Source organism: Drosophila tropicalis, unplaced genomic scaffold (genome assembly GCF_018151085.1).
Source record: "Drosophila tropicalis isolate 14030-0801.00 unplaced genomic scaffold, ASM1815108v1 contig_878, whole genome shotgun sequence".
NCBI lineage: Eukaryota > Metazoa > Arthropoda > Insecta > Diptera > Drosophilidae > Drosophila > Drosophila tropicalis.
This window is the reverse complement of record NW_027173374.1, coordinates 13,610,132-13,636,913: the sequence shown is the minus strand read 5'-3', so window position 1 is coordinate 13,636,913 and position 26,782 is coordinate 13,610,132. Positions and strand designations below refer to the sequence as shown.

General features: G+C 39.4%; 1 protein-coding gene across 1 annotated transcript in view; it reads left to right on the top strand.

The window, feature by feature from the left end:
- klg (klingon) overlaps window positions 1-26,143 on the top strand; it is a 63,603-nt gene extending 37,460 nt beyond the window's left edge. The window contains exons 3-11 of the mRNA XM_068301187.1: window positions 12,985-13,143; window positions 17,252-17,452; window positions 17,590-17,711; window positions 19,830-19,980; window positions 20,551-20,648; window positions 21,341-21,462; window positions 22,314-22,494; window positions 23,408-23,581; window positions 23,737-26,143. Coding sequence (XP_068157288.1) covers window positions 12,985-13,143; window positions 17,252-17,452; window positions 17,590-17,711; window positions 19,830-19,980; window positions 20,551-20,648; window positions 21,341-21,462; window positions 22,314-22,494; window positions 23,408-23,581; window positions 23,737-23,928 — 1,400 coding nt within the window. The 3' untranslated portion in view covers window positions 23,929-26,143. The remainder of the gene's footprint in view (window positions 1-12,984; window positions 13,144-17,251; window positions 17,453-17,589; window positions 17,712-19,829; window positions 19,981-20,550; window positions 20,649-21,340; window positions 21,463-22,313; window positions 22,495-23,407; window positions 23,582-23,736) is intronic.
- Window positions 26,144-26,782: the final 639 nt, after the last annotated feature.

Below are 26,782 nucleotides of genomic sequence, written 5' to 3'. Positions count from 1 at the left end.
ATGGCAAAAAAATGAAGAAATATTCCAGCAAGTTAATAGGAAAATGCTGTTACAACACGAGGACACAGTCATTGGCAGCATCATTCATCTTTGAATGGAGATTGTAGATAGGATATAGACGGATGGACCGATGGACGGATGACTAGCGACAGACAGACATTTGTTTTTGCTCAACTTCATCTGACTGGCAGCTTGTTGATTTGCATCTGTTTTTGTTTTGTTGCCAAGGAAAACGACCGAAACGAAGGATGGGCAAGAATGTTGCACGTTCATTTGCATATGACCAGCTAAAGAAACGACGAACCGGAGAGTGAGAGAGTAAAGCTTGCGGTGGCAGAAGCAACAGGATGCTCTTTGTGGGTTGCGTCAAAATGGAAATTGAATGGATTTCATATTTTTCCTATTTGCTATGTACAATCATACAAATATTTTTCATATTTCGATAGAGAGAAAAAGCAACACCAGCTCAATTTAAATAGATTGACAGTTTGACAATAAGTCTGGTGGTATTTCTTTAAAGAAGAAATTCTTTAAGTGACATTCACCAGGCGTTACTCTTTAACTATGTACTTTGCTGTCACAGATATTCCCATGAGGCATATCTAATGCCTCACGCAATTGCAAGTAAAGTTCTTCTTCAAGTCGCGGTTTTTATACTTATCCATAATAGGCCCAACTACTTTACATAATCGTTGACTGTGACATGGGCATTTAATGTACAACACACGCAGCCCGCCTTCAGCCTGCTCTGCTTCTTGTGTCACACCCACAAAAAGGGCAGGGAGGCAGGCAGCCTTGTACAGTTTTATTAATCGACGCGTGTCACTTATTAGCCGCAGGATTTTTCATATGCAACACACGCACATACCTTCGGTGGGTGGTCGGTCGGTTAAGGGTGAGGTTGAGGTTGAGGCTAAGTATTGGGCGTAACTTAACCCTTTAAAGCTAAACAAAAGGCAGCATTTTGAGCTTTGATAAATGATGACAACACACACACACACACATTAGCCTGGGCTCAGTTGGAGAGAAAAAAGGCCAGCAAGCTAAGCTCGACAATCGCAAGTCAGAATCAGCAAAAACGTAAAAAAATATAAAACGCCAAAGGAACAAGCGACAATATATTATAATTTGCCCTTCTGTAAATTAGATGTGCATGTTTAGTGCTCATATTTTATCAGATAAACTCCCCAACCAAAAGACCAACTAGTAACTAGAGTAAACATGCCTAATTACATGCCAAGAATAAGTCTGCTAAGCGTATTACGAATAAAAACTCCTTATAAGCATTTACTTATTTGCCATAGAAGAGCAAAGGTCTAGATTTAGCTTAGTCTGCCCTCTGACATTACCTTTAAACCAATAAGATATTTATATCTCATACAAATAATACCCACCTCTTGTTTATTCCAAATGTCCATTTACCAAAACCTTATTCGGATTTTCTTACTGTTTGCTTTTCGCCCTCTTAATAATAATATTTGGGCAACAAAAATTTGTAACTTAATTTTATTGAATTCGGATTGTTTGGGCTTAAATTAAAAACATTCAACTAAACCTTTGTATACATTTTATTAAGAGTTTTAAATTTGACATTTAATTTTGTTGGGTTTTTGATTTGATTTAAATATTTAATTTGCCTTATTTGTTATTATGACTGCCAGGCAAATGGCAAATTAATTAGTTATGTGTTCTATGGCTATTTCTAATGCCCTTTACTAAAATTGCAATCGCATTTTTTGTTTTGTTTTTCTATTTGCAGGTGAGTTCTTTTTATGCCGTCGACAGCAAATTAATTAAAATAAAGGGAAAACCACAAATATATGTATGTATGTATGTATATATGTTTACATTATGTAGAAACAATAGCAGTGGTTTTTATTTATTAATAGACCGTTTTATTGTGCAAGTGAAAGGTCAAATGGAAAAAAATAAATAAATTGCCCAACTCGGCTCAACCATGAAAAGCAAGTCCTGGCACGCCCACACAAAACATAATGCAATCAGAATGTATGGATTAAAAATGCAATAAATCTGAGGCAGAGCCATTTTGTCTGGCTTTGACTTTACTGTGTGCGTGTTCGTGTGTGTGTGGAATGGAATGCAATGCCGACTGAAGGAGGAGATAAAGAGACAAATAGACATGCGAATGTGAGAACTTTTGTATACACATTTGAGTTATCCTTGTCAAACTAATCACTGACAGCATACTTACTGGCAACACGTAAACTGCAGCAGATTTATGAAATGTCAGACAAAGTTATGCCACAATTATTTGTAATTTTCCCAGAGCAGTAGCAAGTAGTGTTAAAACTTAAAGTGATTCATTAAAGAGAGCATTACACACACACACACAGACCATGGTGGAACCGGAAGCTTTCCAACACCCAGCTAAAGTGAAAATCAATAAAATTTATTACATTTCACTATGGAGAATATGTGCGAGAGCACAAGAGATACCTATGCCATGGTGGGGGGAGAGAGTAAAGGGAAAAGTATGGGGAAATCCGAGCTCGAATTCTGATATAGAAACTATTGCGGTGGCTTGACTGGCATCGGTATCTGTGCACACATTTGGCACAGTTTTCAATTTCATTTTCTATGCTGAATTAAAAGCAAACTTCACTTGAATGCATTGCCAGCAGAGGATGCCTATCTCTTTTCCCCTTTCCCAGTGTGTGTAAGTGTAATAAGAGGCGCAGCGCGACTCCGAAGCGAGAGCAAGACGAAAGCAATGCCGATGGTGTTGCGGCTTCCACTGATGGCATTGCCTGTTTTTCTTCGCTCCATTTGCTGCATCGACTTGCTGACTACTCGTACTTACTGTGCCAACAACAACCATCTTTTGGTTTTCCCCACTCAAATGGCGGGTTCGTTTCCTTCCGTCCTTCCTTTCTACTTATGTGCACAGCTTGTTTCCGTTTCCGGCACAGACAACATTTGCTTGGCCTCCAATTGACAACTGTGAACTTTATGGGCGCCATCGACCCAGTTTCAATAACTTTGATGGCCAATTCGAATGCCAACCTACAAGCCATTTCCTTCTACTTTTTCGTTATTTTTGTGGTTTTAAATTAAAGTAATTAGAAATAGATACATTGACCAGACCAAAAAGATCTGACCCGAACCCTCTTTACAATGTCAGTTAGTTGGAGCTCAATCCGAGACTACATTGACACATATCAGAATCTGTTGTATTTCTCTCTCTTCTCTTTTCTCCTACGCCATCCCCCCACCTCTTTCTATTGGACTCTACATAATTGATTTGCAAATAAGCCCTGAGAAGCAGGGAGCACGAGAGATTCAAAGAGTCAGAGAGTGAGGCAAAGAAAACAACTAGACAAGGCCAAAAGCAAAAAGGCATAAGATAAAATGGCAAAATATTCATGCATACATAAGCAGAGAATTTGATTTGCCTTGGTCTGATAGTCTATTCTCTGCTCCTCGCCCTTTTTTGTCCATAAGAGGTGGACACTTAGTGAAGGAGGGTCGGTGGGAGGGGCTGTGGGATGTGTGGGTGTGTGGTTTGCGGTCTATGAGCTGCTGGACATGCCCATTAAATTTGGCTTAAATATGAAATAACTTGATGCCACAGACAAAGGGAGACAGTTCTCTGCCAGTCAACCAATGACCAAGTGTTTATCTTTAAAATTTAAGCAGACTAAAACGTATTCTGGCTGCTGTCTCTGATTGGGCAATATAAAGTGGATGCTGCAACTTTAGGATGCTGCAACAATTTCTGCTTGATTTATGTCCAGCAAATGAAACCACTGGCAACAGTGTACTATTCCATGAGTACTGAAAAATGCTTGACCAATTTGTCTCGTTCTCTGGTATGCCTTTGTCCGAGTGTCTTTCTCTGTCTGAGTGGTAGGGTGGATTGGTTGGTTGGTTGGTTTGGCAAATTTTGGCATTGCATATCTGTTTTTCTTTGTTGTCATTTCTCTTAGCATGTCTAGTTTTGCTACAAATTGAAATTTACTACTGTCGACTGGATAACATTTTTGGTCCATTTCGTATTTAGCCAGACTAAATGTGTGTGTTTGCCTGTAATTTTCATCTGTATATGGTGTAGATATTGTTGTCACCGAATTCGTACCTGTTGTTGGCTCATTAAATTAAACACTCGGTTTCTATCTCTCTCGTCCTCTCTCTCTGTCTCTGCTTTTTGCACAAAACAACCTCAAATTATTTAGCTACCTTCAAAGTAATCGCTTTACGGAAAAAAGGAAAATGCAACCACTTAGTAAACAGGGGAACAACCCACGATACACAAACAAACAAACAAACAAACGAAAGGCAAACATTGTTAAATAAATGAGAAGATATAAGCACATTGGCCAGCAACAGACAAACATTAGTTAGCTGAAAATTGGCAAAATGAAAATTAAAGAAGGAAATACTCAATGGTTTATAAACATGTAATTGGTTCTTATTTGATTCCCATGCTTGTTTTGATTATTTTTGTTGCTTTATGTATTTAAAGTTGTATAGTTGGTTTTTGCAATAATTGATTATCGTGTTTTACAGTAAATTTTTATTTAAAAGTTTAATAAAATAGAGTTTGAAGCTTAAGAAATGTTTTTTTTCCTCATTTCTCTGAGATAATCTTGACTTTATCTTATAGTTTTGTCTATTCTGAATTGTGTGTGTGGGTGTGTGTGTGTATGTGTGTGTGCATGGTAAATTTTCCATTTTCTTTATACATAATTCAAGTTGTAAAGTTTATGAAAATATAATGAAGCTGCTATCCAAGTTGTTAAAATTTAGTTTACTACTGCCATCAAGAGACAGACATGGCTATTGAGAGTCCAGTTTCAGTCTGAATCCTAATTTGCCAGATACAATACTAGTTATACTCATAACAGACTCGTGGAAGGGATTGGTGGCTGGCGACAGGCTTTGTTTGCTGTTCATATTAACAATATTGCGCCCGACGACACTCAGCTGACCCTCATAAGAAAATAATAGGATTTGAGCGGCGCACAAACATTTGCATTTTGGCCTCAAAGAACACAAATACACACGCACATTCACACACACAGATGTACAGATGAACAGTTAACACAAATATGAGGCTGGTTTGGAAGCAAAGGTCGTCCGTTGAGGCATGGCAGCCGCCAGCCATCACAGCCTACTCAGTCTCTCGTGGTTGTGTGTGTGTGGGCCATAAATTTCCGAAAAGTTTTTGCACTTTTAGGTTATTTGCCATAGAACTTTACTCTGGCCATGGCCATGGTACATAATGAAGCTGCAGGCAGGCTGAGAGCCATGGCTTTAAATACTCCAAGTGCCCTGGCAACTTTTGCCAAGAGTTAAACAAAATATTCACAATTACAACAGCAGCAGCAGATAAGGCTATCAAACCGTAATCATCTAGCATACAATTTATCAGTTCGTTTAACCGACTAAATAGACAGTTTAAATGCTGAAAAAAAAGAAAGTTGTCGAGCCAACCCAGCGGAAGCAACTAAAGTCCTAAAAATTTCTTTTTATTGACTATTGCTATAGTTGGCGGAGAAAGCAAAATCTGATATACATGAAATTGAAGTTATCTGCAGGAAATAAAACAAAACGATCGCAGCAACAAAATCAAATTGAAATTTTCTCGTTGCCAGGAAGCCGAGACAGACAGAGACAGTGAAAATCCAAGCCAACACAAAAAAAGGGAAGGAACAGAAAAGCGAGTCAAAGCGAAATCGAGCGAAATAGCGCGCCATAAAAAATCGAAACGAACAGAGAAAAATAAGAAAGCAGCAGGCCAACATACAGCCTGGCCAGGAACTGGACATGCGGCACGGAAATGTCTTGTACAAAAAACTACAAATGCTTCACGACAGTCGAAAAAACGAAAACGAAAACGAGAAATGTGAAAAGTTCAAAGACGACAACGATGATGACGTTGAAAGAAAAAAGAAACAAAAAACATGAATAAAAGACTGAGAAAAAGAAAGAGAGAAAAAATGAAAATTGAATGGCCACGCTCGGTTGGCTTTTCATGGTCTTCTTCCCCGTTAGCTTGGACTCTGTTCGCTCTTATAAAGTCTATTCTGCTGGCGGGGGCCCAGGAAGATGGCCATTATACTTTATGCAAATCTTGTGGCAGCTTTAACAAACCAGACCAGCCAGACCAATGGAGGCTTACACCTCCACCTCCAACATCATGAGTATAGCGGCATCAGGCGGTTTCTCTCTTGGTTTGCAGCAAGAATCCCGCACGCATTTTAATTTAATTAATTTTAATTCTTAATGCGATATTTTTCGCCCTTCATATTGCCTCTAACTATGTGGCCAGACCAATGAACAGCCGCCAGGCAACTATTTACATAGTATGTATATAATTTATATTCTCTTTTATTTTTTGTTGTTTTTTGCCAGCACTGCAATTGTTTAATGTTTCGTAAACCAATTTTAGGCGTTGCGAATTAATAGCCAGGCACCAAGTACCAGGCACGAGGCAGGCATGGTAAATGTCCAAAAGTGGTTGTTGAAATTTTCCAAGCAATTGAAATTGAAACCAGGGAAATGCTTTTAAATTCAAATTAGCCAACAGCATACAAGTTGGCCATAAACTACAGTCCCATTACTCATACGCAGTGTGAAAATTTTGCAGCAGCAGCGAAACGGAAATCGAAGTTTTCTTTTCCTTCTTTGACTTTTCGCTTTTCTACGTTTCTGTTTTTGTGGTGACATAGATAAAAAATGGCCAAAGCGGAGATCATAAAACTTCCATTTGTATATGTGTGTTTATTTTGTGTAAGTCTCCGTGTGTGTGTGTGTGTGTGTTTCTAAGTTATTAGCCAAAAATTCCTGTCAATATATAACCGCAAAATATTTTTATGTGTCCATAATTTTGATTTACGACCAGCAGCAGACGTTACACATTGACTGTCAAGCTGCGCCATCGTTTCGATGTGCCAATTTAGTCAGAGAAAAAAGGAGAAAGAAAACATAATGAATATCGAATATCGATTTTCAAATAATTCTGCATGGTATTATTTACCTATGACCGCAATCCGCGCATCAAGTCCTCACAGGTGTAAGTATGCTCACTTGAATTATAAAAAGATTCCTTTGATTTTTTCAAGTGTATCGCGACGGGTATTTCGCCCTTTTAAGAGAATTCCTTGAGCACATGAGTGTGTCTGTGTGCGTAAGGGTTCCTATGGCAATTGTCATAAGTCTCAAGATATTTTAGAAAACACACAAACTGCCTGCCACGTTTGCCGTTTTCATATTTATATTTTACTACACTCACTTTCCACCCCGTTTGCCCCGGGAGCCTTCATCTACTTTAGTCGGCTTTTGCCTATTACGGCTTGTGGTGCGGAAGGGTTCACTGGTTGTTTTTTTTGTTTTGTTTGACGCTAGACCAGCATTGAAGGGGATTTGGTTTTATTATTTAATTTAAAGACTTTGGCAATGTGCTTGAAATATAAATGGGGCGATAAATAAACCCGAAATTCATCTAAGATGCTAAATAGACAATCAAACAATTTACGCACAAGAACGACCCCAAAAAGTATGCTATGACTATTTGGTTATGCTGCTGTCAATGCTCATACGCTTATTACGCATACGCCAAGTGCAACGTCAACATCAGCAGCAGAAGCAGTAGCAGCAGCGTAAATCAAACGTAGCTCAAGTCGAAATGCAAATAAAGAAACTGTCAGCGACAAAGTCACACACACACACACACACACACACACACAGGATAGGATCAGGATGCAGAGGAAGTGCAGCCAAAGTGCTGCAGTGCCGCATGCTAAGTGCAAACGTAAACGAAAATAGCGCAAAAACCATTTCGCTTGCGGATTTATTTGGCATTTCAAAATTTAATGCGCTCCATGGTGACAGGCGAGCAGAGGGGAGGCGTCGGGGGCCAAGGAATGGGATATGAAGTTCTGGATCACATAATGTTATGCAAATGATATGTGCATAAAAGTCAAACTGGATTCCAAAGGCCACGCCCTACCGGGGCAGTGCATCACAACGTAGCGGAGGAAAGATTTGCAACTCGAAATGACTGACAGCTTTCACATGTGAAACCAGTTAGAAGGATGAATAGATTGACTATCGACAAGAGCAAACGCTTGACAGGTTCACACCCAGCATGCAGATGCAACACTAGAGCGCGAGAAGCATTTGCATATTTCGGGAGTTACCCAACCTTCATAGGTGGGTAAATGGCATTCGCTGTTTGAGTGACATTTCACTAGGAAATGGTGGTACAAAGCAAAGTATCTGCCATTGACATGAGCTATTTTTTTTTGCTTCTTTTTGTCACCCGAGAAAATGCACTTACGACCTAAAAGTCAACTGACTTAGCCCGCTAGACGAATGGTTAGATGGATACACATATAGAGACACACGAATAGGATGGGTGGTTATGTGGGGGCGTGATGAAAATTACGGGGGCCAATAAAACAGAATTGGCCGCGGCAAACTGTGCTTTAAAACAGACCCAGAAGCTAAAAGTCAACGCCGTAAATAATTTGCATGCATTAAATATGCAATCCATGGTAAAAATAACCCACAAAATGCAATATGCTGTGAGTTTGCTCTTGACTTGGATGCGAGAGATAGAGAGTGAGAGGAAAAACAAGGTAAAAACGGTTGTATACCATCATGCGGCAGGTGTGGCAATGTAGCCCGCGGCTCTCACCTCCATATGCATGGAAATCTCAGCTAACAAGCAAACAGTTTGCCAAGAAGCTGCCGAAACACGGGGAAAATGTAATGAACATTCTTGTTGCTGTTTTCTTTACACTTTGCTTTTGCCTCAACCGTTTTTCCTTTTCCCGTCTATTTTAGTTTTTGCTTCTGTCTTTTTTTAATTTTTTCTATATTGCGTTCTGTCCTGCTATACATATTTTAAAATGCATTGAAATGCAGATAGCGTAGAACGTTGAAAGGCCAGCAAGAAGGGAGTGTCGGGGTTTGAGCAGAGGGGAATGAGTAGATTGTTTGGTCGCTTAAGGATAAGGAAGACGAGGGGGAAAAGGTAGAGAAGAAGAGAATGAAAACACTAAACAAATAGCACAACATGCAAAGATGCTGATCACATACATACACACGAAGACTTGCCACACGTGGCAAAAGTTTTAATGAAACAAAATGTGGCTGCTGTTGCTGCTGCTGAGTGGGCGAGGTGTTACGGCGTGTAAACTCAACCGCAAAACCAAAACAAAGTTAGACGCTGCAGCCATGCAACGGAAATGAGAAAATGTTGCCAGCCGTGCAACACATTGCGTTTTGCATGTCGGAAAAGGACTGAGGGCCCTGTGTCTGCCTAAAATAATGCAACAAATTTAGTCGAGTTGATGGAGTGGAGCGTCATGTGACAATACCTCCTGACAGACTTCTCATTGAAAGCCGCCAGCGCAAACAATTGCAAATCGAATTTCACAGAAAGCGGAACCAATCGCGTCATAGGCGGTCACAGACCTATATGCAGTCTTTTAGTCGTTCAGCATACAAGCACACACAGAAAACAATTGAAAATACTTGAAATCTCAGTACCAGCATGGAAAACAGCATACCTAAACCACAGCAACGTGAGCATTCAGCAAGCGGACTTAAATCAAAGTACAGATCGTTGCATCTGGCAGCCCACGTACAACGAAAATGTCAGAACTAGCGAACTAACGAGAGGAAGGCCTTTCCAAAGTATGCCAATTGGATGCGTTTCGTTTACAAATGTAACCACACGCAGAACGGGCAAAAACCACCATTACCTTTTTCGCAAGAGTATAAGGCAAGGCTTGCAACTATTGCCAGTGAGTGAGTTACCCCATTGACGGTATTCGGTTGTCTGTGTGTGTGTGTGTGTGTGTGTGTGTGTTTTTAGTGCAACATTGTTGTGCACTGCGTGTACATAGTTTTATGGGCAAATGTTGTCGCGCTATATACCCCCTCAACTCACAGCCTTTTATCGGGGATGTGTGTGTGTTTGTGTCTATATATTGTGTTTTTGTATAAGATAAATTATTTAAACAACAACTGCGCATTTTGCTTGGTGCCCTACTCTGCTGGGTATACGTGAATTTTCTATAAGCTATACCAAGCAAACCAAAATGCCAATAAAATCGGGAATATAGATATGCACATATATCTGGCTGGAAAGAATTTAGTGAAAATTTAATCTAGAGAGAGAAAAGTTTTTGCTTTATTGTTCTGTTTTGTTTTGCAATTCTCTAACACTTTTATAATGTTTTTGGTATTATTTTCCTTGATGGTTTGCGTTTTCAATTTCAATTTTTTATTTGAAGAGTTAATAGATTGATACATTTATTGTGTCACTGTCAAACAAAAATCTGACAAGAGTTGGTAAGAGCATTAGGCAGTCCAATTGCCGAGTGTAGTCTGTCGCCACTTATTCAAAATTGAGTTTATTGTGTGGCAGGAACGCTGACGGCAGCATTTTGTGGTAAGCAGACGCACTCACTCACACACTTACATCTGAAAACCTAACTGCACTCACACAGATACAAATACACATGTGTTTACACGGTGTGGCATATATAGATGGATGGAGGGGAGAGAGAGAGAGAGTGAGAGAGAGAGAGAGGTGGAGCAAATGCTGGTTCGGATGGTGGTAACTCATGTGACACAGTTTCGCAGCGAGGACAAAATGCATTCGCGCTCATTTTTCATCACGGACACGGCCAGGCGAAAGTGTTCAGGGCGGAAGTGGTGAAAGTTTTCGTTGTGTTCAGTGCCGTGAAGTGCACGCGACTAGTAAATGTGAGAGAGTAGCAATGTTTGGTTGAAATTTAAGCACCCCTTAAAGTTCAACTCGCCTTAAAGTATGCAACTTTATTACGAGTTTGACTTAAATTGTGAGCGAGAGCGAGGTAGAGAGCGAGATAGAAACGAAAAAGTTTGCCTTTTATCGAAATGAAACTCTCTCACAGTTTTAATGCAATTTTGTGCATACTTTGCAACCACTTGAAAATTGTTTAATGCCACCACACCAGCTCAGCTCTGTCCCTCTCTCTCACTTTCTATCTCTATGTATGCACATGTACACACAAAATACCTATTACCACCTCTCGTCCGTCTCTCTTTGTATTTTAGTCACCCTGCTATCTATATCTGTTGGCCAGAGTTTTCTAGTTGGGCTTGCATGCATGTTAAATGCATTTCATGTATGGCAATTTAAGGCCAGTTGCATTTTTGGTCATTTGAAAAATATGTGCAAAAGCCTCGACATGTGGCACTTGGGTCGTTTGACCAGCCTGTCGCTGTCTGCCGTCCACTTCCTTCTACTACTGCCTTGGTGTGGATTCCTCACAGTTTTGCATAATATTCATATGCAAAACTCTAATTTCGAGTCACTTCAAAAGCGGACAAGGACTTTGGTTTGAAGCAAGGGAGCAGCAAGAAGAGAGGATCAAGAGCTGACTGAAGTGCATATCGCGCCGGCTGCAAAACTGAGAAATATTTATGCATGTCGAGATATTAACGCTAGACTATTTCGTCCTTTGGAATGGAGAAAGGAGAGATTTTAAAGTGGCCTGTCCGGCAACCACATGACAGTTTTTATAGTCGATTGTCCATCTAAAGCCAGAGAGTAACCTTTGTCCGGTTGTAAAACAAAGTACAGAATTTACCCAAAAGTTGCAAGTGTCTTAAAGTTCACTTCTCTGTGAAATTTTTTAATATAACTCCAGCTTTTGTCCGTTAGGGTGAGAGAGTGAATGACTATAAAAGTTGAAAGCCAGCGGGTTATGCTTTGGTATGTTGAAGCTGTTATAGTGTACGGCCATCACCTTCCCTTAGCCTCTCTCTGCCTGGCTGGCGATGGCACCGGCAAAAGCAGAAGTGACAAAAGCCAAGTCCCAGCATTAAAGACTGACCAATTTTGTGTCGTTTCCTTTGTGCTTTGCCCTCGCACCATAAAACGATGATCTGCGCAAATGTCGCTTTATGGCTGTTGGACGCTAAGGACCTGTAAAAGTGTCTCTTAAGAATGTAACTGCAAGTATCCAGGAGCCAGTATTAGAGCTCCAGCACTATGGTGCCAATGTCCAGGCAACAGCGGCAAGAGAAAAAAAAAAAAATAACAAGAAAAGGAATACGGAAACCAAAAAGTGCAGCCAACAGCGTCTGCATTGCTAAAGTGAAGGCAAGGAGAACTTTTGGCCTGTTTGCTGACGTAGCTATTTCTCTGGCTCCTACTCCTTGGGGCGTCATGTTGTGCGACTGCAACTGAGCTCTGCTTCTCTGTTGTAATCAAATTTGTTACGCTGCCTCGGTATATGTATGTATGTATGTAGGTGCAGGCAATGTGGCAGCGGGACGACTGACATTTGTTACGCTACGCTGCGCTCATTTGTCGCCAGGAGCCAAGAACAACAGCAGGAGCAACAAAAGCAACGGCTGGCTATGTGCCGCTGCGTGCCTGGGTCAGACAGTTTTGTGTGAAAGGTCACAGAAATTGGTTTTAAGTTGGGGCTCCAAATGTGTGTGTGTGTGCGGGTGGTAACTTCAATGGCAATTTTCACGTTCGCCAAACGATGCCCCAAGGACGCGCAAAGTGCGTTAACACGAAGCCGAAACAGGCAGAGCGAACAGAGCCGTCTGTCTCAGTTTCTCTATCTCTCTTCTGTATGTCATCGATGGCCAATACTGCACATTGGATCCAAGTTCATTAACTTTACAAGTACAGATAAGAACTTGAAACATTCAGGTTTAAAATGATTCACTATTCCCTTTATTTCACTTCAATGTTGTTTGTTTGTTTTCGCATCACTGTACGGTAAGAGCGTTTATGACCATCCTGGGAATCTGCGTCGACGTGAATATTGTACAGCAACATTTTTATGCTAATTGAAAGCCATTCAAATGGAAACAAATTGCCATCGATAGGCACACATACATACATACATACAACTAAATATGTACACACAAGCTAGTTGAGTTTGCCATTAAGTATAATCATAATTTTACTATAACAAATTCTCACTCCTTTTCATTCCGCAGGCAACTCCAACAGTCGTTCCATGAACAATGGCCAACAATCAGCGGTGGCTGCCTCATCCTCTCTAACCGCACCGCAACCCCGTTTCCTATCACGGGGCCACACCTATCGGGCTGTGGTCGGCGACACGCTTGTTCTACCATGCCAAGTGGAAAATTTGGGTGAGTATGGCGAATGCCATGATTATGAAAGATGATGTTGATGATGATGTTCATCATTATGCTGATGCTGATATTGATGATGACTATGATGATGGCATGGCATAATTAATCCTAGCGTTATTAATATTTTTATGCGTAAATATTCGACAAAAACAAAAAATTCCAATTTACCACTAGAGAAACAGAGCGAGAGAGAAAGAGAAAAGCAACAGAAAACCAACAGAAATTATGCAAAATAAATGCAAATATGTTTAGGCCAAATGTCACTTCACATAAATTTTATAAACAGCAGCAGCAACAACAACAAAACCAGCATACAACAATAATGGCAAAACCAACAGCTGTCAACAGCTTGTCGTTTGGATTTTTCAGGCCACGGCATGGCATTTTGTTCCTTTCAAATGGCATTTATAAATTTTGCTGGCAAAATACGTACATACAAGCATATACCTCGTATAATATATGAAAAATGTATATATGTATATATAAGTCTGGCATGATTAACGCCATAACGGCCGCCACCCACTCGATGGCATATCAATGTTCTAGATTTAAAAGCATGAGATGTATTGGATTAAATTATAGATGGATTGGCTGGCTAGCTGGTTGGATGGTTGGTTGACTGCCTGGCTGGCTATCCGGCTATCCGGCTGTCTGGCATCATGATTATGCAGCTTGACTGAGTTGTAAATAATCGGACATTCAATTGCTCATGGATGCATAAAAAGTTGTTGCATCTTTATGCATCGATTGATTTTTCGTATTTGAAAATATATTTCTTCATTTTTTTATTGCAACTTCAATTAGCAAACGACAATATCATACGTATCCTCGTATATATATTTTTGAAAATGAAAATGGAAACACTTTTTCTCTCAACAAAAATAATTGGATTTGACAGCCAACAAATTTGCATATACCAAAAAGTAATTACTAAAATTTTAGACCAAATGACAGAAATGATTTGATTTCAGCTCGAAACTTCAATAATATATTCAATAGGTTTTATTGGAATATCTATATATTCAAATTGCAAGTAGTCCAATAAATTAGTACTCCTTACATTATGCCCAAATTGTATGAGAAAGGGCTTAAATCAAACATTAATATTTTCTATTCATGTTTGCCTTCAAGATTGATATATTTTGACATATTTGAAGCCATCAATCATATAATATATGTATGTATATATACAGTTTACTTAAATGTCCTTGCCACCAGAGAAATGCACACAGTTTTAAACAACAATTTAAAGTGCAATGAAATGTTGTAAGCGGCTGAAGCTTTAAGGGCTGCAACTGTCGTTGACAGGCCAATAAATAAAATGCAATTAACCGTTGACAACAAATGAAAATAAATTGCACATTGACGACGATCAGAGCAAACGACAACAGAAACAACAACGAGGGCACCCTCTGAGCCGCATGCCACTTTAAATTGCCAAGTTTTGCATCAGTCAAACGAAAGTGGAACAAATAACCCACGTCACATGGGAAATAATTAATCTTTGCACCTTTAAATCAGAGCACCACAACAAAATGTATTAAAGGAATTAAAGATTTAACCACCATCAAGAGTTCTGGTATTTAGTTTACAAGTGAAAACAGATGACTAAATATTAAAAGTCGCTGATAAAGCAAACATTAAAGTAAATACTTGAAGGGATCAACCCAGTGAAATGTTTATTCAAAGATCTTTCATATCAAATTAATGGCTGAAAACAGTTTTAAAGTTGAGAATACTTCAAAGTTTTTAAATTTAATTGCATCTCCTTTACACGAACGGAGCCAAATTTCGTATTTTAATTAAATTTGCATTGAATAAGTTTGAATATAATCAAAACAAAGACAATAAGTGTAATTTAATACACAAAATAAATACATATAGACGCAATACAGACACAAATCACACACACATACACAGGAAACAAGGGAAAATGGTTTAACGGTTCTTCATTTGATAGCTACAACTAAGCCACGTTTCATTTATTGTTGCCTTCTGCATTCTACGGCACACAGACATCAATCCGCATCAACGGATGGTCGAACTGACATGGCACCGGTTACGGGTTTGATTGCAGCTTTATAGTATTTAGAGCGCCAAAGCCAACTGTGCGAGGATAGTGTACAAGAGGGAGACCGAGTTTAATCCAATAAAAGAAATTAAGTATCAAATGGTCTATGAAGCCATTCGATTGACATTTAACATTCACTCTTTTGCGAATCAAATGCTGCCATTCAATAAACTCTGAGTGGCCCGAAAACTAAAGTTAACCGCAAAAAAATATAATATACGAAACTTATGTAACCCATTTTTGGGGTGCCCATCTCCATCTATAGTTATGAGGCAGCCCAAATTGCTAGGAATTTTTAAGCAGCCTCAAAGCCAAAATCGATGGCCATTTTGTGGGGGTCCTGATGGGGCACCTTTAACTCCAATACAAATTCATATGCTCGAAATTGATGAGCTATAAAATGAAATTTTTATTGCCTTTGGCATTAAATTATTTTTCTCTTTCTCTCATTCTCTCTGTGGTCCCAGAAATAATATCAATATACACATGCAGCAAAGGCAAAAAAGTTTAGGCCTGTAAAATAAAATCCAAATAAAACCCAACAGCAACCAACCACCACCTGACTCTTACCCTGTTCTTACTTGGCTCAGTTCTGCCTTGTATGCCCTTTTCCCTTTTTCCCTTACTTAAATGTTTGACACTTGCTCTGTACTCGTGAAATGTTTGGGGCAAAAGCAAACTCAAAGCGTTTCAATAATAATAATAATCGAAGACAATAAAAAAAGATGATTGTGTGTGCGTTTAAGTTGGCAGCAGATCCTTTGCCAGTTGGCACACACCACACATCCAGCAATTTTTATGAATGGCAGCTCAAAATATTTGCAATCTGCAACTGGGGCCAATAACCGGCAGAACTTTTATATGCGTAAAAGCAATGTATATATGTAGATATAAGCAAATATTTAATTTAATCTCATGTCTGTATGAAATTGCCATTAATTATTTATTTCATACCTTTCTTAAAATACCGATAACTGTGTCGGTTGTAAGGAAAAAATTCCATTTAAACTTTATACACGGCGTATGCTGAAAATCATAAGCCAATGCGGCGCAAGTGACCCGGATATAGCCACGCCCTTGGCCACAACTTCAGCAGGACTCTAGCAGTGGACCGACCAGTGGACCCCTGTCTGTCTGTTTGTGTGTACATTTGTTAAACGCTGACGACTTTATGTTTACACAATTCTGATTTCGGTTTTACGGCACGTATACGTAATGTATGTACATACTCATACAAGCGTATGCCGCATTTTTCACGTTTTTATTTATGTTATTTTTTCTTTTCTGTGTTTTTTTTTTCTTTTTTTTTTTGGTTCTCTTTCGTTCGTTTTTAATATTTCCATAATAAATACAACTTCATAAATTCGCTGGCATTGCGACCAGTCCAATCGAATCGCTCTCCCCTCGCTCTTCCCCGTCGCTCACTTTTGTCGACAACTTGAGCACATCAAATAAATAAACATATTATACGCCACTTAATCCCATTTAACAAATTTTTGTTTGCCTTTTGAGGCAACAGACACAATAATACAATACAAAAAGCGAAACAGAATGTATAATAAAAACCGTAAGTTGTTCACAAAAATATGCAAAGGAAACCAACAACAACAAAAGAAAAACGAATCTGCAAAATTATGTCATTTATATGGGCAAACACACTAAAGTATGAAAAGCAAGATAAACATAGATGAAAAACAGTGGAAAGCCCAAGAATATATTCTTCTATTTTGGGATTGGCTGGGCAAACAAAAGTGAATCTGCAGAATGTTCACAGCTCAACAGACACAGCGAGTGGAGTTAAGGACAGGCGATAGATGTGTATCTGCGGGGTGTATGTATGTGTCAAGTGTGTGTTTGTGTGTGTGTTGAAATATAACTATGCCAACTGCTGGTCTCCCTGCATGTTGGTTCTTCATATTTATATTGCGGCATTTTACAATAAATTTTCTCGGGCAAAACTACAACACACATTTTTCTCATACGATTTTTTTTTGTTTTCTCCCTCTTTTTCTTTATTCATTCTTCACTTTGCAGGCAATTTCGTTTTGCTTTGGCGTCGTGGAGCAAATGTTCTCACCGCCTCCAACATTATGGTTACCAGAGATGAGCGCGTAAGACTGATAGATGGCTATAATTTAGAGATATCCGATTTGGAGCCGCAAGATGCTGGGGATTATGTTTGTCAAATCAGTGACAAAATAAATCGTGATCAAGTGCACACAGTTGAGATATTGGGTGAGTATATGTTGACATGTTTTGCACAGATTTACATTTCAAGTATTCCCCCCCACTGACAACACGACTGACGTCGACTGTTACTTCAATTAATAACTGATTTCATTTTCTCTTTTCGCCCTCTTTCTGCCTCTCAGTGCCGCCCAGTGTACGAGCCATTCCCACCTCTGGACAGTTGCAGGCCCGCAAAGGGGGACCCATTACATTGGAGTGCAAAGGATCTGGTAATCCGGTACCATCCATTTACTGGACCAAAAAGGTTTGTTTTTTCCTTTCCATCTCTCTCTATTTCTATGTCGTTATTGTGCTGTTGTTCGCTTTTGTTTTTCCGCTTAGAATTTTCATGCTATTTTTAAGTGAATTTCATTTAATTGAATTTAATCCGCGTAACTGTTTCGCTTCGTTATGTACATTTAAATGGACCAAAGGGACCTAAAAGCGAAGAGTGGGCGAATCTGCCAGCTATTAAAATTTCACTTTTACAACTGAAAGTTAAAGTTGGTTTCCTTTTTTAAGCTCTTTAGTGGCAAACTTGGCCAACTCATTAAGGAGAGAAATGTTGGCATTGGCTCTTTTCTTTTTTCTTTTAGTTGCCTTCGACATATTCTCTTCTTAATTAATTAAAAATGATTCGTTTACATTAAAATCGCACAGGCATAGCAAAGAGTACACAGGGACAAACTTCTTATTATTATAAATCAACATAAAATCCCATCACTCAAACTTTTCAACACATTCCACCTAGAAAGTGAAATGATAAATTGTAGGGGGCAAATGGCAAGGGCAACGGCAACGGCAAAGGCAAAGGCAAAGGCAACCGACAAACGAGGAATGGCAACAACAATCTACGATTGTGCCATGTGCCTGTAATGGTAGGCAATTATGAATTCAACAAACACATAATTTTACGCATGAAGCAACAAAGGGATAACAGCAGCAACACACACACACACACACACACGCATACACAATTACTCAGCCAGCTATTCAAATTTTAAGGTCCTTGAAGCCGGAGCGACAAATGAATTAATGCCGACTTATATGACTTGCCAACAAGAATTCCAGTTAGCAATTAGTTTTCGCTGCTAATTTTCGGCAAGTTTATCAACATGTGAATCAGAACTAGAACAGCAGGAAACCAGAAGCAGGAGCAGTAGCAGTAGCAGGAACAGAAACAGCAACAGCTCTCGATATATCAAATTCTCATTAACATTTATGTATGTATGTAGAATGAGAATGAAGCTAAATATGGAGTTAAAGGAGGAAACACTCAGTAAATCACTGTCAGCAACAGCAACAGCAGCAGCAGCAGAAGTAGAAGTAGATGTGGAAAACTAGAAGATAGGATAGATGGGTAAACTGCAGGTGAAAGGTATGCATGCAGGTTGACAAAAACAAACAAGGGCAAGCAAAGTCGTTGCTGCCAAATTGTAATTAATGCGAGTCCAAAGACCCACAAAAGTATGCTACAGGCAATGGCAGGTGACAAACAGAAAGTGACCCAGTCACTGTCAGTGTCATTTCAGCACACCAAGCCACAAACACACGCACACACACACACACAGAATGAGAAAGTCACCAGTGTAAGAATTTTGCATGATGAAAGTTCTAGTTGGAGTCCAGATTCCTATTGGTCTTTAGCTATGTATCTATTTTAGGTAATATTTTCTTTTTGCCTTGGTGCACTTTGGCGCGTTTGACATTTCCGTTCGATTTGTTTGCTCTCACTGCCTTCTCTGTTTTCTGCCTTTCTCTCTCTCAGTCTCTCAGTCTGTCTGTCTGACTGTCTGTTTGGCCAAATATATTGCCCAGAGTTGTATGTCATTTCATTTCGTTTCATTTCAATTCACTTCCTTCTCTATACCATTTCCGTCTCACACACTCGCTTGCTGGGGCCCAGTGACACGTGTTCCCCCCTCGGGCGTCACTTACTTGGGCCAAAAACTGAACCAAGACGTTCGTTCAGCTCAGACATTGCTCGGTTTGTATGTGTACTAGTGTAGTAGCTTACTAGGTTCTTCCGTTTCCGATGACAAAAAAAAAAAAAAAAAAAAGGGGCGGACTCCTTTCTTGTTCGCTGTCTGTGTTTACATGCAGTTTTGCATGCTTCACTTGGAATATTTGTATGCAGCTTGACTTTTGCCATTGCTGCACTCTCTACATGCACTCTGTGTACCCAATGTGTGTGTGTGTCTGTGCGTTCGCTGGAGATCTCTTCATTTTTAGCTTGACTTTCCATTTCTTGCTGTTGTCAACTGCATTTGTCCTTTGACATTTGCCGACTTCATTTTATGTCTGTCGATTGATTCAATTTGCTGAAAATTCTTGTTTAACAAAAACTCTTCTTCTTTTTCTGTTGCCCTTTCTCTATTGACAGAGTGGAGCTGGCAAATCAACGGCCCGCATTGGCGATGGCCCTATTTTGACTCTGGAGAAATTGGAGCGCCAACAGGCTGGAGTCTATCAATGCACCGCCGATAATGGTGTGGGTGATCCGGTTACCGTTGATATGCGTCTCGATGTGCTATGTAAGTAAACTATACATACAATTCCACGAAATTGCAATCATTAATCACGATGGCGGGGAAAAAAAGTGAAGGAACAGGACAGCAAAAAGCACATTTAAGTATGTGGCCAGCGAGTCAAGCCACCAGTCCGACCTCCAAGACTATTGTAAAATGCAGCAGCATCTGCGAATAACTGGCAGAGGGTCGTAAATCAGCGTGGGTAAAATGCGCTGACTATGCGCATGTGGAATACTTCTTTTTCTTCAAAAAACGAGAAATTTAAGATGCAACCAAAGATGCCAAGGATATATGTAGAAGAGAAGCACTCACACAACAAGTTCAGCAATTTTGAATCGTGAATCTTTTGTGGAACAACTCAATCATGGCCTAGCAGAACTGCATTGAAATTGATTTTTGACTGTAATCAGAAGAAGGCTTCTCTTTTCATGTGCTAAACTTTTTGCCTCTTGTTATTCTTGCCTCTGTGTCTCTTATACTCACTGGCTCACTCTCTCTCTCTTTCTCTTTTTCTTTCTCTCACTCACTCACAATCTCCACTGATGACGGATGTTGCTGGCTGACATCATGCAGATCCCCCGGATATACAAGTGGAAAAGTCTTGGATACACTCGGGCGAGGGATACGAGGCGAAACTCGTTTGCATTGTATACGCTGATCCAGTAGCAACGGTTTGTTGGCTCTTTGAATTCATCGTTTCATTCGTTTCATTGTGTTGTGTATATGCAATTGTTGTTTTTCCCTCCCCTTTTTCTTTCTCGTTTTCGTTTTCCTCCTTCTTTTGTTTGTTAGGATTTTCCCATTTTCTTTTTGGTGGATTTTTAGATTATTACGATTACGGGCTATGGGCAGCAAGCAGTTAGGTGCCTGCCATCGACGTCGTCGTCGTCGTCGTCGTCTGCTTTATTCAAGAACTTTGTTTTCAGGTCACTTTTTCCTGTTTTTCAGTGTTTCTCTTGCTGTTTCTGTTGTTTTCCTTTTTCTTTTTTAAATTCCTCCTCTCATGTTTTGTGTTGTGTTTGCAATTTCTTTTAGATTTTTTTTTTTAGTTTTGTTTTTTGTCTGTGCCAAATTAATGCCATTTTTATTTGACCAACTTTCATAGCATTTGGCATTGTGGTAAAGAAAACTTCTTGCTGCCAGCAAGTGGGTCAAATTTAAGCTGAATTTATTAGTTTCACTTACTGTTGCACTGTCAATTGACATGGCCCTGACCTATTCAAGCACTGACACATTGCATCACCATCCTTAACGTCATCCTCATCGTAATCGTCATCATCATCGTCTTTATCATTATCATTTTGCTCTTTTGCTAATCCTTGACTTTTCATCTTCTTCCCTCTCGCTCGCTCACTCTCTGCAGGTGTCCTGGTACCAAAACTCATTTCCGATACAAACGACCGATAGACGAATAATGAACACAAGAGGCAATCGACATACTCTCACCATACGCCACATTCAGCAGGAGGACTTTGGCAACTACAGGTGAGGCATTGCGTGTCCTTCCCCATCTTTGCAGACAACAACTTGTACGACACACAATAAACTTCCCATGAAGAACTTTTGTAGGACCCAGCGTTGATTTAGTCAATTTGGCAACTTTTGGCTCTACAACTTATTTCACTTTTTGCCAGCCAGTTAGCAGTTCTCAGTCCTCAGTCCTTAGTTCTCCGGTTCTCGGTTCTCAGATCCGATTCAAAGTTGGGATAAGCCAAGTAAGCGGCTCCTATACGTTTCAATGGCCCACGTCCAGCCCGTGGGAATTGTCGACCGCGTGAGAGCACAATGTGGGCGTACCCTGTCCATTTTGTGGACAAACAAGTTTTCCACATCAATGTCAATCTGTCTGAAACATATTAAAGAAGCGGAAGTTTCGCCATGTTGACACAACATTTCATGCACAAAGTTTTAGCCAACAGACCCCCATCATATGGGGGATAGGTAGAGACAGAGCTAGCCACCTGCTTTGCCACCCACAGCGAGTGGCTTTTGTGCACACGACGTGTCGACGTGTTTGGATTAGTTCAGTTAGACGAGTTCAGTTTGCCAGTTCGATGCGGGCTTGCTCATTGCCACAACTCACTAGGGAACACGCCCCTTTCGCCTTTCCCCCCATCCGTCTCTGTCTCTCTCTCCCTCTCTCTCGCACAAGTCGGCCCGCACTCTGGGCGGGCAAGGGTGGCGAATGAGTAATGTTGACAGAGTGTAATGCAAAATTAAAAGGAAATTAGCTTTTTGGCCAACATGACGCGAAGGAAACCAAAAAAAATAAAAAATAGAAAAACAACAGAAATAAAACAAAGAAAACGCAATCAACCTTTTTTAATCCTTTTTAGCTGCGTGGCCGATAACTCCCTGGGACGTTCCCGTAAATATATGGAATTATCTGGACGCCCGGGACCAGCTGAATTTTATTCACCCAAATGGGGACGATCCTCTGATAGCTACAATCTGACATGGAAAATCGATAGCTATCCGCCACTGGAGGAGGTGCGTCTCCTCTACCGCCGAGTGTTGGTAAGTAAAATGGCAAGTCAGTAGACTGTAAAATAAATCCGATGCGAAAGAATTACCCGCATTCAATACATGTATATATGTATATCTTGTAAAGAAAAGCCTTCAGGACTTTTCAATCTGAATCTGAATCTGACTGACTGACTGACACTGACATGAACTGCTTTGCAGCAGAAGTCTTTACAATAGCCACACATGATGACGTCGGTTGGAACAACCTGATACCTTGAAGCACATATAAGGCGACTGCTGAGCGCTGCCACTTCACCACAATGGATAATATTCATGTTTGTGTGTGTGTGTGTGTGTGTGTGTGTGTGTGTGGCACTAATGAAGCAAGTGATTAAAATTTAATTCAAAAGAGAAAAAATGTCTAAAAAGAAGAAATCAACCATAAAGTCATACAGATATTCACACATACATACATACATATATAAATAAGAATGCAAAGATACCCGACTCTCTATAAAAGGCGGCAGTAAAAGCGACAAAAATTAAATTCAGCGAGGAAGACGAAGAGTGATTTTTAATATGCTCACAAAGGATATGAAAATGTCTCCCTTAATTGCAAGAAAACCATCTCGGGGGCTACTTTTATGTGAAGATTGAAAAATTTAATGAGTTTCGCCAAAAGCGAGATGGTCTTACGGTCCATTGAATGTGAATGCAAATGGCTTGCGGAGTGCAGTTAATGCAAAGAGGGAATCCTTATATATGAATGTATATAGCGTTAACTGGAAGCTTAATTGATGCAATGATATCTGTTATAATTCAATCGAATGATCATTGAGCGAGGAGTTCTGATTGAAAATCAAATCACTTACCTTCTCTCTGTCTTTCTGTCTCTCTCTCTCTCTCTCTCTCTCTCTCTCTCTCTCTCTCTCTCTCTCTCTCTACTCTTTAAATTCACTTTTAGATGAACGACACATTCCAGCAGCCGGGAAGATGGCATGACTTTATACTCACACCAGAGCATCGACCAGCATCGGAACCCTTGACACACATCATGTCATACACCATTAAGAATCTACATCCAGGTGCTTACTATGAGGCAATTGTACAGGCCAAGAATCGGTATGGCTGGAATGAGGTAAGTGCCAAACATAAATTCACAACATGTCAACGAATCCAATATGGAAAGAGATGGCTACTTAATCTTTATCTAACCTTGCTAACACACACACACACACACACACATGATATTTTTCTGACACTTTCTTTTGCACTTAATGTCGCCCCCGGCAGGTTAGCGATATATTTCAATTTATTGTGGCCAGCAACAGCCTGGACATTGCCCCCGAAGATGCGGAAGTGGTGGCCAGCTCCAAATCGCGCAGCAAGAGCGCCGGCACAGGCATCACCAGTCAATGTCTGATACTCCATATGGCCCTGCTGCTGGGTTTAGCCTTGAGTAATTGTCGACTCGGCTTGGGGTAAGCGAAAAGTTGCCACAGCATCAACAGCAGCAGCAGCAGCACCAAACATCAGTAAGGGGAAAAGCATTTCGGGGGAAAACTAAGCCAACAAATCAGATAAATGAAAAGCGGATAATATCGAACTCTGTTCGCTTACCTTTTCTATGGCATTTAAGTGAAAACTTTCGATTTCAATTTAAGCAATGGCTTAACTCGATTCAACACATTATCTGTGTCCCCGCCCCAATGATCCCCGTTCCCAAGGCCAACAGTAAAATGCAAAGAGCAAAATGAATGCAACATTTGTGCATTAAAACCCATGTAAATAATATTTCAAGAGTTTTTGTCAGCGATTTAATTAGTACACCTAAACTGAATTAGAAAACCCCACAAATATGATAAAGAGGACAAAAAAGAAAAAGAGAAAATATGAAAATGGCAAATGCGAATGCAAATGCTAATCCACACCCGAATCCCCATTCAATTGAATTCAACCCCAACTAAACCCAACCCAACGCACTCCAATCCAATCCAGTCCCATAGCATAGCATAAGCCACTCGAATTAGGTCATGTAAATATGCATTAGATATCTGAATGTGAACTACATTTTACTTCATAATAAAAATAAAAAACAAAAATGGCAGAAAAAAGTAATACACGAATCGTGAGAGCGTATATTACAACACGTACATCTAGTCCATACGTACTTATATTTATGTGTATGTAAATTAAGTAAATATTATATAGTGATATTATTAAACCCAAAACAAAGCAAGAAAACTGCAATGAAAACAAAGGATATAAAGAAACAAGCAAAATACAGAACTAAATTTAAATATTGCCATGATAAAAGGATAGTTGTAAAGTAAAATTCATGTTTCTGTTTTGCATCATTAATAAATAAAACGAAAATCAACTAATATAATGGTAATTCAGCATAATGTTTTTCAATGTACATTAGAATTTAAGTAAACATGTTGTACCACCAAGAGAAAATAAACACACACACACACACACAGCCACAGACACGCCGAAGAAGAGGAAGAAGAGGATGGAAAGCCAAGAAAAGTGTTGCAATGGAGGCAAATTAGGATAATCTTCTTCGTCGTCTCATAGAATTATTCAATGTGAATTTTTGCATAACTAATAACTATATAAAATATATACATACATATATATTATATAGTGAATTGGAATTAACCAACAAAAGAAGCATCCAAGTTGTTCGCTAGACCATCTAGACGAACATGTAAATACACAGAAAAGAAAAAAACAAAAAAATTAAGAAAAAAAAACGAACGAGTGTTATAAATTCCATTAAACAGAATTTTATCAGCTTTTGCACTTCAACAAGTTGCAGATGCAGATGCATATTGACATCCCTACATGTATGCTTGTGTATGTGTGTGTGTGTGTGTGTGTGTATCTGTTATCTGTATCTGTTTCATTTAGGTCGCACACAATAGATGAAAGCCAAAAACAAGAAATACCAAAGATACTAACGATGAATGAATGAATGAAAGAGTGAATGAATGAATGAATGAAAGAAAGATAGAAGAAAACTCCTGTACATTTTAGCAGCCTGCAAACGATACACATACATATGTAACATGTGGCATACATATGTAAGCTCATGTATCTATGTATATCTATCTTAAAGTCAAAAAATACCAAAGGCATCTGCTCTTGTTCCTGTTTCTGTTCCCGTTCCTTGTCCTGATCCTGTTCCTGCGCTCCATCCAACTTTATTTTGCATGTACTACTTGTCAAATAGTCGGATACAAGAAAATTTACTAACATAACTAAATGTGTATGTGTGTGTGTACCTTACTTATATCATAGCCAAGTATAAACTACAGTTCACAAATATATATATGTATATACACATACATGTATTTATGTATATGTATATGTATATGCAATCGAGGCAAAGCAAATACAAACATAAATTAAAAGAAAACCCAGTAAAAACAGCAAGAATATGGCGTATAAACACGAGAGAATTCCGCAGAATTTTAGCGCATAAAGCAAAAACTTCAAAATAGGAACGAATCAGTAAAATCGTTTTGGCAAGCAAGAAAATAGTGAATCCCCCGAATCCCATTCAAAATCCATTGATAACAACTCTACATACATTTAAACTAGTATGATGCTAATTGTATGAATATTGCGCATAAGAAACCTTAAAAATATTCAAAAAGAAAATATAAAATAAAGCATTAGATGTAACATAAAACGTAATGCATTTTTCTTACACTTGAGTAATGAAGTTTGGATATACATATATTAATCTATGTAAGTATTAAAAGCTTTGTACTCAATTAGAATTACTTCGATGGCATTTTAGAAGGACCAAAACCATAAAGTTACACCCACGTTGACATTACCTGCGGCACTTGGAAAGCCTTTTGAAACATCGAGGTCCTGGACAGCGATGCAAAACGTGCCTAGTTTAAATTATTAAAAAAAAAACTGGATAGAATAGAAAAAAAATAAATGAGAACTTTTTGCATTTTGCAAAAAGTTTATGCATGAAATTTTACGGGGCGCACAAACTACTACTTGAGTTGCGTTTTCCCCTCTTCTTTTTTGTAGAAACATTCCTACAAACATAAATATAAGTAAAATGCACCACACGGATGTGGAGGAAACGATGTCCTGGTCCCTTTAGTAGGATGACGCCTAGCGGAATACTTGCTAGTTGCATTTGGAACGAATGTTCAGTTCAAAAGGGGGCCGAACCACCCGGATGCCAGCAAGTATTTGCATGTTGCAGTGGGGGCGTGGGCGTGGCAAAGTTGACACCCATAAGCCGTCCAACCCACGGCCCGCAGCTGGAAGTTTTGTGGACATTTGAAAACTTAGTGACCATTAT